This window comes from Spodoptera frugiperda, chromosome 20, assembly GCF_023101765.2.
Source record: "Spodoptera frugiperda isolate SF20-4 chromosome 20, AGI-APGP_CSIRO_Sfru_2.0, whole genome shotgun sequence".
NCBI classification, from domain to species: Eukaryota; Metazoa; Arthropoda; class Insecta; order Lepidoptera; family Noctuidae; genus Spodoptera; species Spodoptera frugiperda.
This window is the reverse complement of record NC_064231.1, coordinates 12,569,549-12,585,220: the sequence shown is the minus strand read 5'-3', so window position 1 is coordinate 12,585,220 and position 15,672 is coordinate 12,569,549. Positions and strand designations below refer to the sequence as shown.

At 33.1% G+C, this 15,672-nt stretch overlaps 1 protein-coding gene across 1 annotated transcript; it reads right to left on the bottom strand.

Annotated features, from left to right (window-relative positions):
• Positions 1–1,982: 1,982 nt before the first annotated feature.
• On the bottom strand, positions 1,983–6,163 carry LOC118282383 (elongation of very long chain fatty acids protein 7-like). Its single transcript, XM_035603440.2, has 5 exons — positions 5,996–6,163; positions 5,182–5,369; positions 4,203–4,271; positions 3,485–3,784; positions 1,983–2,292 (listed from the first exon to the last, which is right to left on the bottom strand). Exons 1-5 carry the CDS (start codon positions 6,048–6,050, stop codon positions 2,065–2,067), a joined length of 840 nt encoding a protein of 279 aa, XP_035459333.2. The 5' UTR covers positions 6,051–6,163; the 3' UTR covers positions 1,983–2,064.
• Positions 6,164–15,672: the final 9,509 nt, after the last annotated feature.

The window sequence follows — 15,672 nt, the reverse complement described above, 5'->3', positions numbered from 1 at the left end:
GTGACCAATTGTTGAACTAGGATCTCGTACGAAATCTTCCTCAGTCAGCAACTGGTTTTCGGTACAAAAATATCGAATAGACTCGACGTGACATGCTTTCTCGAAATATTGAATAATCTTTATGTAACGTAATCGTATTAATATTAATGGCCAGATTTTTTCTTAAATTTATGACCATGTTTTTGCCAAGATTCATTCAAATGTGTTCTGTTCCTATATTAGTTATTGGTCAATAGTATACTTAATAGCCCTAACTCCAAAAAGTAACTTTTACAAAAGAGCTAATCGTTTATTAACTTTAAATTATCGTAGATGTGACGTTTTAGTTAATATCAACTTACTTCTATCATTCGCATTATTCGTCTTTGAAAGCTTTATAAACAATTGTATCATTACGATAGGTAATAAGGCCAATACGATTGGTGCCTCTTTATATAGGTTAAAATAAACGTATCTATTTTGTATATAATTACGCAAAAGAAAACATTTAGTAGGCACTAAAAATACCGCAGTATCGACCCCTGTTAGGTAGGTTCCTATTTAGAATTCAAATTCTGAAGAGTTAGTTGTACTTCTACCATGAGTTTACAACAATAGTTTTTTAAATTTTAGTTTCATATGTGACCGATAGAGGCGTTCTAAAATTGGACGTACAAAAAATTTATGTCGTCGCTATAGACTATCGACAAATACTATTGCTACAAACTCATGGTATACTCAGACTGTATATTGCTTGAGACAACTCATCCAAAAATGAAGGACATCGTATTAAGTTATATAAAACCAGTTTCTGATTTGCTACTCACATCCAACTTGAACTGGATATTTGACCAGTTCCAAAATGTACTGTGGAATTTACCGATTAATTTAAATACAATTTGAGGTACCTTCTTGCTTGTTTTAAGAATTATTCACCATTAGTGCAAAAGGTCACAGTGTGTTCAACTTTATTAAAAATTCTAATTAATTATCGATCGGTGCAAAATAAGTGACGTATTCTTTTATATAAACGTCAAAATAAGTCAAGGTTTTACAGTTTTCTTGTAATTTTATTATACAAAACAAATGATCTTATTATGTAATACGTGAGTAATTTATTTATTATTAGGTAACAGGGTTTTAAGGAATACTATTAATAAATGTAATTATGTGAATAAAATTATGTAAAATGAAACATGTTTTTATTTTTAAAGTATTCGCATTCTCAAAGTGCGGTTGTTAAAATGACGACGATATTGGCATCTTTTCAACAGTTGCCAGTGATAAAGAATGCACCCAAATGTATCTTTCGTCATCATCATCATTAATAGTCGGACGACGCCCACTGCTGTACAAAGGCCTCCCCCTTAGTCCTCCACGCCAAACAACGGCTCACCCCTTGCATCCATGTGTTATATAGTAATTAGAATTTACTTTCGTCGAGACATTTTGTTCGTTTTCGAAAACTCAATAGCAATTTATACAGTTGTTTTTGATTCTTTCATACCATGATAATAATTACATAGACGGACAAACTATTACTACTTTCCATTAGCTGTTTATATTCTAGAATTTAATGTATGCTTGCCAATTAAATATCTGCCTGTCACATTAAGTGAACAGAAAAGACGAATTATTTAATAAAATCAACAAAATTAAAATAGGACTGTAACCTCTGTAATTAAAACAACACCCGTCTGTCGAATGATCCACATATTGTCGTAAATTAAATTTTAACTTTATTGGTAGGCGAACTTAGTCTATAATGAAACACCAGAATTACAAAAATTCGTTGTGTGAGTGAGGTTACCGGAGGCCCGATTCCCCTTCCCAATCTTCCGTATCCCCGATTCCCCAACAATCCTTAAATTCCTAAACCCCAAAATGCCGGCAACTCACTTGTAACGCCTCTGGTATTTCAAGAGTCCATGGGCGGCGGCGATTGCTTACCATCAGGTGATACGTCTGCTCGGTTACCGGCGTGGACCATAAAAAAAAAACAATCCAATAGAAAATACTTTAATATTAAGTCTAAAATCACACATTTGTTAAAAAAAAAAACAACACAACTTTGTTAACATTAATCTATCGACTTTTCAATAATCTCTCATCGACATTCGATTCAGAAACTCCATTCTTCTGTTTTTCTACATTCTTCTTTTTCCCTCTGTAGCTGTTGATGTAGAAGTTCATAAAGAGGGCGAAGAAGGAGCAAATGAGGATCATGCAGAAGTTGTGGAAGAAGCTTGGGATTGGACAGGGCGAGAGCTTCTGTTGGTAGTGGAGATGGGAAACCACGAGGATGAACTGGATCTGAAAGATAAACAAAACAATGTACTCAGTTGTATGTTCTTTGAAGGAGTTTGGAGAAGAATTACTAAACGAAATGCTAGAGACTCAATCCTAAATCTGCAATTCTCAGTATCAAAGACTGATAACGCACTTGTAACCGCGTTGGGGTGGCAATGTGATGCAGATTGCTTACAACCAGGCTGTACTGATGCTCATTTGCCGCCTCCCCGCTATGCCGGAAAAACTAGTTAACAGTAAATTTTTTGCCGGTTGGATTATACCTCTTTATACTAATATTGTTTATTCGAATTCATAAGTAAAATAGACTACTACAACATCTATAAAAAACTACTACAACACTTTCAACCATCGATCTCATCATGGAAAAATAGTTTTGTTGCATTGAGGTATGGAAACATCAAATTTTCTTTGGCTACGGTATTACTAAACACATTCGGTGAGATAAAACTGCTATTCAAAGTGATGCGTACAATTGCAATCAACGGAGATTTTATTTCTATATATACTATTCTATCTATAATCTCATTAGTTCCACTCATACTTTTGGAAAATTTCCTCTTTGCCTCAGCCAACAGTGCAGTACCCGTAGTACGAGTTAGCTTTGCTGTACTGCTGACTAAGGTTACCAAAATTTTCCAAAACGATGAGTGGAACTAATGAGATTATAGATAGAATAGTATATATAGATAGAACTAATGAGAAAACTTCTAATAAGAAGAGCTTTTCCTTTGAATTATTATTCATTATTTACGACCAGTATTTCTCTTTTCTGTAATTAAGTCAATATTTTTATAAATCTTTTGTATCAAAAACCAAAATTAAATGTAGATAATTGTTAGATAACTATATTAATCTAAATCCCTGAGAAAAAAGAAATTACAAACATTTATACCAAAACAAAACGTGGGAACGGATTTGTTTGTTTATTTGTTACCTACATTTTCTTGCCTAAAACGTTAAATCGACACAGCAAAGAACTTGGAGGTAACAAAGGAGTGAAAGATAAGGGATTGACAAAATAAATATAATATCATTAGAATTTAAAACTGGAAATTAACCATGTTTCCATAAACTAATATACCTACATGGTAAATATACCGTTTTAAGTTCTAATGATATTACTAGTGATCATGTCAGTTTTCAAAAAAAAAAATATAATACAAAAAATAACTGCATTATATCGTATACTCACCAACTGAACTTTAGTCAAATGCTTCTTCCACCAAATGTACTTCGCATAAGCAGGACCCAAAGACGAAATCCCATAATAGGCATACATCAAGACATGGACAAAACTGTTCAACATCCCAACAACCACGAAGTTGTCAGTAGGATGGTACATGAAGTGCAACCAGGTCCAAGTGACCATGGAAGTATGGTGGTACAAGTGGAGGAACGTGATCTGATTGTCCTTTTTGCGAAGGACAAAGAACACTGTGTCCAAGAGATCCAAATGTTTCGCTATGAAGTATGGATAGATTTCGCGAACGACCTGGAAAGTTGAAAAATAGGTTAAATCAGTATCTTTAATCTAAATGTGCCTTACATATTTTTTTATTTGTCAAAATGTTTAATTTTTTGGCTAGCACAGAAAGAATAATATATTATAACTAGCTGACTCGGCAAACATCATACCACCTCAATTTTTTTTCAACTTTTAAACCTTCCCTGGACTTCCACAAACCTAAATGGTTTAGGCCCAAATCGGTTCAATCGTTCCCGAGTTTTAAGGACACTAACAAACAGCAATTGATTTTTATATATAAGTAGAAGAGAGAATATCTTGTGAAAATAAAAAAATAATATCGTCTATTATGAACACTTCAAAGAACAAGTACGATGATTAAAATATATTATATTAAAATGCCCATTAAAACATAAAAAAAAAAATAGTTTATACTGATACTTACTCCTTGTAAATCTTCTCCTTGTGGACATCTCGTAGTGATTATATTAAATCGATAGATGTATCTTAAATACTGAAAAAAAACCAACAAAATAAATGTTAAATATCGACAATAAATCCAAATTAGTTTGTATAAAATTGATAAGAATATATCCATATATAAATATTGAAATACAAATTATTATTAATTATACTAAACAATTCGTTAATCATGTTCCTATTAGTTACTAGTTATACTTGAATAGTAACAAAAAAAATGACACTGATTAACTTCACAATTTGTCACATGTATTAATTATTACGTATCACTGTCGTATAACATGTCGCGGGTTCGATTTCCGCACGGGACAACTGTTTGTGTCATCCACATATTGTTGTTCCGGGTTTGGGGGTCATGGGTATATGAAAATGTATGTTTGTAAACGCAGCCACGACTAAGGAAAAATCCTCGTATTCCAAATAAAAAAAAAATAGTTACTAATAATTCTCATAGCAATCAATTACTTCTAAGCAACTTACGAATAATCTCTAACATAAATAACTACATACAGAATTACATACATTTTTATATATAAAAAAATTAACCCTAAAATTATTCACATAAAACGCAACAATTTTATCTTGTCTTTTTCTTATTGAAGTTAGTGAGTTTAAAGTTCAGTCATATTTAAATATAGAACACTGTGACACATGAGTTTATGGCGCTTGTACAGTATCAACAGTCCCATATTTTATTATAGGCAATAAAAGTAATTTTAACACGTCATGTACTTATTGCTAATATATCAATCACGATCAAAATCTCAGACTGGTTCATTCATAAATAAAAAATGTAACCTTCAATAAAGCAAGTTTATGTCACCAAATCTATCAAGTCAACGACAACCCAAAAATAAATTCAAAGCGCCTACAAAAATAATACAGGCAACAACTTTAAAATCAAAACGCCTACAGAAATAATAAGAGCAAAAACTTTCACTTACGATAAACACTACGTAGATTGAAAAGGCGACTTGGAAGGCATTATAGGCTAGCATCAAGTTCTTCAATTGAAATGGCTCCCTATTCTTCATATAAGATGGTAGTATCTTCATAACTAGGATCAGGTAGGCTGCTAAAACAAAAGCCAGTCCTACCAACGTCTCTTGCAAAGTCCATGTCGGAATTGATACTGAAATCAAGTCAATATTATATAATTTGTTATTGTTGCAGATACATAAATTTTTGGAGACGATGGCAAAGGAAGAAGGAGATTTTTCTTGGAATGAACCCATAATGCTACCCTGAGGAATACCTATAAAATTAATTGCTGTCTTTATTTCATCTTGTAACAGTTCTTTCTTCAAAAGAGCATGAATAATATTTTTATGAAACAGTAGATTTTTCCATTGTTTGAAATGTGTAGGTTGTAAGTACTTAACCACATACATTTTGAAGTAGTACACTATTATTATTTTACTTATTTTACACTCATGTACATAATACAATAGTGGACTTGTTTTAATGATCTATTCAAATTCACTAATCACTTATAATTTAATTTTTACAATATCACTAAACATTTACTAATTTGTTTGTTGCAGATTTTCATGGGAAAAGGGAACGTTATTTTCAAACACAATTTTTATGTCTTCTTATTCTATTTTCCTTTATGAGGAAAACCTTCTTATTCTATTATCCTTTATGAGGAAACCTTTCTTATTCTATTATCCTTCTATATTTCATTATGAGCCCAAAAACACTTTGCATGTATAATAGAAATTACCTAAACATGTAAATTATTAACAAAATACTCACAATAAGTTTCTTTAGCACCATGATCTTCCACAATATATTCCAAGCCTGCATCCATCTTGATTGCAATATTACCTTCTACTGTTTCATCCACAACCACACCTTACTCCATATCACGTTTAGTCATATCACGATTTACACTACAAATGAAGAATTCAAAGGGATTGGGAATAAAGAAATCTACATCAACAACTAGATGTATACCGTGCCCTATAAACAAATGCACACACCCTATTGTATTCTAATAAAGTGCGTTCTCATTTTTGTTTAGTTAATGTATAAAATTAATTAAAATGTGTTTCTGTTTGTTAAAGTCCTGGTCGGATATCCTTTCGATTTTTATTTATTAGTAATTATAATACTTAATATATTCTGTTTTTTAAGCATTGCATCAAAAATAAACTTCATAAATCCATAACTCAGTCTTTCTTATTGGGCCTCATTTTGAAGAAGACTCAATAATACCCGTCAGATTTGAAGTTTTAGGCTTCCTCCTATTTATTTTTAGAGCTTAAATAACAGCTACAGTAATTTAATTAAAGTCATATAAATGATAAATGATAAATGATATTTATTTCTGTAAATAGATTATAAAATAACACTTTTACACGTCAATATTTCAAATAGCTAGATGAGGCCGGCATTTCCTATCTGACTACTCTGAGAAGAAATGCCGAAACAAACTCAGAGGTCATAGTCTCTTTTAAAGTCCAGACAAAATCAATTAGAGATGTCGGAGAACCGTGCAAGTTTATTCTGTAGTGGTCTTTTGAGGAAAGAACCAATGATAACCATATAGATGACTTCTCCCGCCTTGGGTGGGGCGAAAGGGAGTGTCAGACTGTGTCTTACTGACTAAAACTATTACACTACACCTGATTGTCGAGCCAGACCCTCAAAAAATAAGAAGTGTTACCATTAAGACAGTGGATGAGAATTAGAAAGAGGAAAAATATTGGTGCGGTCAAATTCAGGTGTCCAAATTAGTGACATATAATGAAACTAATTCAATGAAAGTATGTATCAGGAACAAGCAAACGAGTGCGTATTTAAATGATGTGACACGACATTACGAGGGACTCATTTATAGACTGTTACACATGCATGAACTTACTGTACCTAATGAGGTGGAATTCATTTCCTGGTGATGTTCCGTTTAGTTACAAATGTTAAAAAAAAAAAAAAAACATGGAAATACAAAAACTAATAAGATATTTAATGTATTTCTATGTCTTTTTTTCTGGGGATAAAGAGTTTCGACTGTCCAATTAGCTATTTTGGTATCTTTAAATCTTTAACAGAAACGTTTTTTTTATGATATAAACCGAAAATCTATCAGACGGATCACCTGATGGTGAGCAATCATCGCTGCACATGGATACCTGAAACGCCAGAGGACATTCAACAAATGCGTTGCCGACTTCTTGGGGGTTTGAATTAAAAAAAAATCATCGGAAAGATCAATGGGCAAATAGTATGGGAAAAACCCCACGGCGAAAATGAAATTGTCAGGATATATGACTTAAATGTGTCTGTTTATCATGGTAAGGGTCGCTTTCTTGTGAAATGTGGGAGTATGGAGAAAAATTAACTTTTACATAATTATTTATTGGGCGTGATCAATATCCTTAATATAATTCGCATAGAGCTAAAAATTGGCATAGACGTTAAGTACATCATTATAAACAAAATGTCAAAAATCCCCATCGATCTCACTTTTGCGTAAAAAAATATTCAAGGTTAAAAGGTTAAAATTACGGCTTTTTCCATTTTTCTCGAAAACGGTAAGTTCTATCGTTAAAATATGTTGGACACAGTTGTAGGTCATACAATTTTCTACAAAAATGGTTTATCATTTTTAGTCTTACGACTTTTTATTGAGATATCACGATAAATAAATAAAGGCCCATAGTTTACATGACTCAAGGAATTTGACTCGCTATATCCCGAGCGATTTTACCTCCTGTTGATCTCCTGCGCTCCTATTGATTGTAGTCAATAAATGGACTATTCAACACAACAAAGAATAATTCGATTCAGGTACGATAGTTCTTCCAGGATTAATGTTTTCAAACAAATTCTTCTGCTTTACGATATTAAGGTACTACTTATACGCACAGTTTTATCTGCTACTCAACTTCTATTAATTGTAGCGAGATGTTTTATAGCGCATAGCCTTTCTCGATAAATGGACATTATTCAGACAGACAAAAATAATTAATTAGGTGCGAACCAGTAGTTCTAGACATTAGTGCGTTCAAACAAACTCTTCAGATAATAGTAATATTCCCGCTCGGTCTCATCCGCTATTCGGTCCCTGTTGACCGTCGCGTAATATTTTATAGCTTAACCTTCCTCGATAGGTAGACTACCTAAAACCAAAAAAAATCGCGGTAGTAGTTCTGGTGATTAGCACGTTAGGAGATTCAAACTAACTCTTTAGTCTTAAATATAAGTACCACTCCCGCGCGGTTTTACTCGCTGCTCGGCTCCTAGTATATCATCATAGCGTGATTGTTTTATAGCCTATAAGCTTTTTGGATAAATGGATTATTCAACACAATATAATAAGGGTCTATAAGAACTGAGCAGAGCGATTGAAACAGCGCCGGAATACTTAGTAACTTAATATATAAGCTAAAGAGTTTGTATCTTTGAACGCGCAAACCTCCAGAATTACAACATCGAATCGAATTATTTCCTTTTGTGTTTGGTAGTCCATTCATTGAGGTAGGTAATAGAAGGCGAGCATCGATTGAAACTGCGGAAAGGTAGTACTAATATTTTAAGCTGAAGAATTTATAGAACACACTAATCTCTAGAACTCGTAGTCCAAATCGAATTGTTTTTATTGTTAATTAGTCTATTTATCGAATTATGCTATAAGCCATAAAACATCATGCTACCTATAATTAATAGGAGCCGAGCAGCAGATAAAACCCCGCGAGTATTATATAAAATATGTTTTATTTCATTAAAACCGCGATACATATCACATTTGGAAAGTCGTAAGAGTAAAAGTGATGAACCGTTTTTGTAGAAAATTGTATGATCTACAACTCTGTTGAACATATTTGTACGATAAAACTTGCCCTTTTCGAGAAAAATAGAAAAACCCTAAATTTTGACCTTTTGACCTTGAATATTTCATTTGATAAAAGTCGAATCGATAGGGATTTTTGACATTTTGTTTATAATCATGTAGTTAACATCTATACCAATTTTCAGCTTCATTAAGCGATTTAGGAAGTATATCAAGGATGCGACTTAATTTCGTCTATTTTTGAGTCTAACTTTTTTGTCCCATGAATAAAAAAAGCATACCTAATGTTAAGTAAATTTATACTCTTTCATTTGATACCATTTTCATTCGTGTCCGCGACCGGGTCGGATTCCGCCCAATGACCTTTAAGGGTTGTTGGGGATCGAGGATTTAGAAGGGGTAATTGAGCTCCGGTAAGCTCACTTATACAACGAAATACAACGCAAACATAGTTTCATTTCGGTTTTCTGTAAGGCCGTGGTATCACCCCGGTTGAGCCGGCCCATTCCTGCCGAAGCATGGCTCTTCCACACTTAAATGTGGAATTAAAACCGTTTCCTCCATGGTTTTTAATGCACTCATTGCTACGGTGATCAATTAGGTATCATCAATCGTCAGGTGAACTAGCCAAGTTACTTGGGGTTGGCACAGTATGCTTACTTACTTTTCCATTCTCCTTTATCAAAATATAAGTAATAAACTCCTTTCCTTTTCCTAAAATAACGCTTTGTTATATTTTGATTCAGGATTTATATCTCTTTCTATCACTCTTAAGTATATACAAACAATAGCAACCTCAATTTACTCTGGGATGTCTTTAGGTACCGATCCATAAAGTGCCTATCAAAAAATGTTTACTATAATTAAGTTGCTTATTGTTACATTGCTTTAACATTATTATCAGGCGCATCCTAAAATTTTGTGTTCGTTAATTTTGTTAACTCAAATACTTTTGCTAATAAGAAAAGGGTCGTACTTATTAGGAATAAACTTTTAATTAATCTATTGAGATAAATTTAATCGCTTATTTATGAAGGTGGATGTGGTTTACATCATTATTATTTTTTATTTATTTATTCCATTTCCACACAGATTACATTTTTATATACTAAGCCCCACAAAAATATGTTTCAGAGTTAGACACACGCGTTTGTAAATCCATTTAATCTCCAAATTCTGTGATTAAAATAAAAAAAAGAACCTTTTTATTTTTTATGGTATAATTCGGCAAACGCGCACACGGATCACTTGATGGTAAGCAATCGCCGCCGCCCATGAACACCACAAACATCAGAGGCGATGTTGGGGAATCGGAGAATGGAAAGATTGGGAAAGGGGTAATTGGACTGGACGTCTTTTATCTGTGAAGCAGTGGTCATTCCGGTTAAGCTGGCCAATTCGTGCTGAAACATGGCCCTCCCACACTTAAATTTCATTACTTACTTACTAAATTTTTGTATAAACATCTTCTCGAACAGCAATCGATCAACTCAAGCTATTCATCAAACAACACATTACAAATTAGTCAGATAAAAAATGAACCTGATCGCTAATTTACACTAAAATCGACACATGGTACAAAGTAACATGACATTTTGTACAACCGAATAATACTTAAGCAACGGTTAATTGTCAGATAACCTATGAGAGGTAACGTTAACTATTACAACATGTGACATTCGATCGGCAACCTTTGTAACAATAACGTCTTTTCAACGGTTGATTGAAATGTATTGTATTTGCTGGTTGCGTTATAAATAACTAACTAAATATACTCGTTGTAATAGAGATGAGTTTATTAAGAGATTTGCATTGTAATAATTACAATCACATCAATTATTGATGTGATTATTTTAAATTAGAAATCTATCTCTATATAAGAATAATTGCTGTTCGTTAGTCTCGCCAAAACTCGAGAAAGGCTAGACCGATGTAGTAAATTGTCTTTATTTAATTATTTGTGGAAGCTATGTTTGACGGAAAAATATGTTTGACGTGGTATGAAGTATGGTTCAGCTAGTTTTAAATATTATCTGTTTGTTTGTTTGTATTACAACTACCTATCATATGAAATAATATAAATTATTCTCATAAATGGTCGAAGAAGTAACTCAACTAATTTCAGGCTATTTCAAGGGTTTATAATTATAGGTAAGATAAACCAGTCGTGTGTAGTTTTATAAGGCTATTTTCACTTAACAATAAAGTATTTGGCTGACAATACTTACTACGCTAGCTTACAATAATAAATGTATTATTTTGTGTCTTAGAAGTTTTAAGAACTTAATAAATTTATTAGTGAATAAGTCTCCGCTCAAGAAAGGCCAAACAAATTATAATATGAATATTAATAACTTTTTAAATACTGTCTCTCAATAATATTATTGTGTAATTACAATACTATAAAACAAAGATTTAAATTATAAAATAAAAGATATTAATTCTTAAATATTGTCAAGTATTCAAGGTTAAGTAATTGCATTAAGAAGTACATAAATTAATATTAGGAATTACATATATTTTTATTAATCTGTAATTTTTTGTTCAGTTCATCATGTTTTTGTGACTTCATTGCGGGAAGTCAAAGATGATAAAACACGTTAAATGCATGTTTGTGTGAGAACTGTTTTTTTATATACTTTTGTTAGTTTTTCATATCATTTTAATTGCAATAACATATTTACTTTGCAACTCTATAAACATAACAGGATTTACATTTGTTTTAAGTCAAATGAATAGAAATAATAAAAATATTAAATTTTACGTTCTTTGTACCTTAAAATTTAATTAAGTATACAATAGAAGAAGATATTTACTGCTAAACAAAGGCTTACATCGATAGAAGTAAAACCTTACACGAGTAGTTATCGTTGTTTCTATAGGTACTTGTTGTAGGATCCCTTTTAGGTCGAGAAAATGGTAAATAGCTTCAACCAAAGAGCATACTCCTTTTTAAAAAATGCCGACCACGCACCTGTGACTCCTCTGGTGTTGCGGGTGTCCATGGGCGACGCTGATCGCTTACCATCAGGTGACTCGTTTGCTCGTTTGCCTCCTATTCCATAAAAAAACCAATTAGGTCTCTTTTAAAGAAAAACAAAGAATGCTGCTTAACATGTTAACCGCCACGTTGAGTACTGGTGACTGACGCTTAGCGGAGGTTGCCTTCAACAATTTTCTTTCAGCTGTTAACGCTTTAATTATCCCTCAGTGGTCATTTTGATATTATAGTTTAGTCTGATTCCATTATAACTCTGTCAAACAGTTAACTTGCAAAATTTTTTGAATAAAACAATTAATTCACGTGTGAAAACGAATTAAAATGTTATTGAACTTTGAACCTGATCTTTTACTAAACGTAACATTGAATTACCAGAGGTAAAATTATATTTTGAAGTGTTATTTTAAAAAATAACATTACTTTATCAGGATTTTAATCTCCGGAAGGTATTTGAGGTGGGAATATCATCCAATGATTTCGCCGGCAGTGAGATGAGACGGAATGTCAGACTCTTAGTAAGTGAAAATCACCCCATTCGTAAGAACGGGATGGTTCATAGAAATAGGGGTGGTTTTTAGTCCGGTAACCCGCTAGTTCGTCTGCAAGCCCGGTCCTTCTTCGAAGGGCTGAATATACAATTAGGATAGCCCAGTGCTTCTTTTATACAATGCTAGAGTTGAATGCTCCGCCCACTTTTCACCACTTGTGTTAAGTGATATAATTTTGGCAATGTTTTATATAGTCAGTCAGTAGACAGTTAGTCGTTAATAAGTTACAAAAGTGTCACATAAGTATCTCTGACACTTGTATTTGACGCATGTATGATACTTTTGGTTCTGACTTGCTAACCTGAACAACATAACTACAAACAAACATCTACAACCTTGTGATAATCCAATTAAGACATAGACAACTAAAATATAAAAGACATAGACAAAAAATATATAAGAGGCAAGCAAAATAATCTCAAGATTTTTTCCCACCCCAAAAAATCTTGCAGTTCTGAATATATTCGGAATAGAAGTAATTTTGCGCATCTTATATCAAATATTTACAACTTTAGAAGACTTTTCATTAACGTGATGACTGAAAGAAACTACACCTCGCGACACAGTTAATTGTATAAGCTTGGAGTCCAAGATTATACAGAAATGGGTTATTTATTTTTATAGTATAAGCTGGCAAACGGGCAGACGGATTACGTGATGGTAAGCAATCGCCTCCGTCCATGGACACGCGCAATACCAGGGAACAATGGGGTTACAAGTGTTTTCTTTTCATTTTACCTAGGATAACTCTTGGGTAGATTAGAAAGGGGTAATTGGGCCTCCGGTTATCGTACTCACACAACGAAACACAACGCAAGCGTTGTTTCACGTCGGTTTTTTGAGAGGCCGTGGTATCACTCCGATCGAGCATTCGTGCCGAAGCATGGCTCTCTCTCACACACCTATTCAATAGTGAATTTATATTTATTTAGCTAAATACATCTAATGATCAGCTACTGTACTTCAACTATATACCTATACCTACCTAGAAAACAGCGTGTCCATTTTCATAGCATGCTCAGTAGGCTGGCTTGAGCAACAGCGCTCCGTATTCCGTGATAGCAGCCGATTTAGATGCCTGAGATAATTCGGATGTAAGGATAGTGCCTGACTCACTAGTACTTGTTCTAGTTTCTCCATGACTCAATATGTGAACGCATAGTATATTATGTAGGTACCTTTTAAGTAAGAACTGTGCGTAGTTATAGGCAGAGAAGCATGTAAATCGTAATATCGTGACAGATAAAATGAAGGAAAACTTTGCTAGGAAATAAGTAGTCTCTGAAGGCTTAGACGGTTTACTAGATTTTGGAATTATCAATTCTCTGAGGACTTAATACTAGTTGGTTTTACGAAATGGAAGCGTTACTGCGTTTAGCCCTCTGATTGATTAGTTCATTGAAACAGGCCAATCAAAGCGCCGAACGCGGTCTCGTTTTAATCTCGTTAAACGTAAAACAATCTCTAACTAAAAATATTGTATAGAGATTATGACGTTTAGACCATTGTTTAAAAAACCTTTATATAACCATATATACTTATATACAACTATACTATATTTAACCTGCAGATGTACTAAAACTTTACTATGATTCTTCACACATTTTTATGCGTTCAATATTCTCATTTATGTTGTCTTTGCAACAACATTCAATAATCGTAAAACATTGTAACGATAAACTCTTGATGAAGAAATATTACTATATTGACATAAACCACACGAACAGTGCTCTTACATTCGTACCTTGACCGGACGTGACCGTTGATGTCAGTTAATAAGAAAGGTTTCGGCAATATTTTGACTTTATTGTAGTATTTTAATGGTATTGAGATAGGCCATATACTATAATAATATGGCTATATATATTCAATGTTGGCTGACTTTGATTTCAACTTGGATAGGACTTAAAATTGCCTTTATCAAGCAATTAGTTTTTATTGGCAACTTTTAAATGTGATGTTCTGTAGAATTGTTCATATAAATCTGATAGAAGTCTTCACCAAACTTCCAGAAATTGATAATAAATTATCTTAATATATTGACTCATGTCAACCACTCAAAAAATGATACATGAAATCCTATTATCTGCTGTTAAATAAAAATCCTCACTTGGTAATCAAAATTCATCTGACCCAAAAAGCCTGACGTCTCTTCTATTGCACTCACGACCTAATCCAACTTACAATAAATTAAATGTCAGAAAAGGTTCCCAAAAATTTTGCAACTGACAGCTTCCTATTTTAAATTTCTATGATCAAAAAATCAGTACATTGATGTTACGTAAAGTGCATACTACAATCACCTAAATATTATATCGATATTGCAATGCGATTCAATCAAAGAGTTTCGAGAACTGCAATGCACAAAAACCATTGGTAGTGCAATCATAATGAGGTAACAAAAATATTACTAACATAATTTTTTGTAACCAAGAAATATGCAAACATTTAAATTATGTCCAATCACCGTGCTCTATCAAAAAATTTAATATCGATCTTAACAGTTTTGATTCGGTATATCTGCTAGATAGTCCGCAGCTCCAGCTCAAAGCAAGAATAAGAACGGGATCGTTTTTAGTCAGTAAGAATCTGATCTCTCGCCTTGCTCAAGGCGGGAAAAACCATTGGATGATTTTCCCCCTCGAAAATTTTTACAAAATTCATTCATTTTACAAATCGACCTTCCGACATTTTAGCGTTATCTGGTAAGCCAAAAACGGTAGTTCTTATTGCACGATCAGATGATTATCAAATCAAACAGCCAGTCAAATAAGTACCATACATCAATAATATACATACATCTCCTTGGCACCAATAACGGTATTACCAACAATGGTTACCAATCAGAACTGAATCATTGTTTGAACCAATTGTCCACCTTTTCGATGTCTAACTCTTATCAAACACGTTCACAGCTAACGGCTTCTTTGAAGGCCACAACCTTCCAAGGTCATACAACCGCTGACTCGAGGCTTCTTGGTAATGGTTGTAATGCAACTCATTATGGTTTGTGTGTAGTGTACATGTATTTAAGTGTGGTAAGAATGTGCTGCATAGTTTAACTGTAATTCATCAACTGGATTTAATG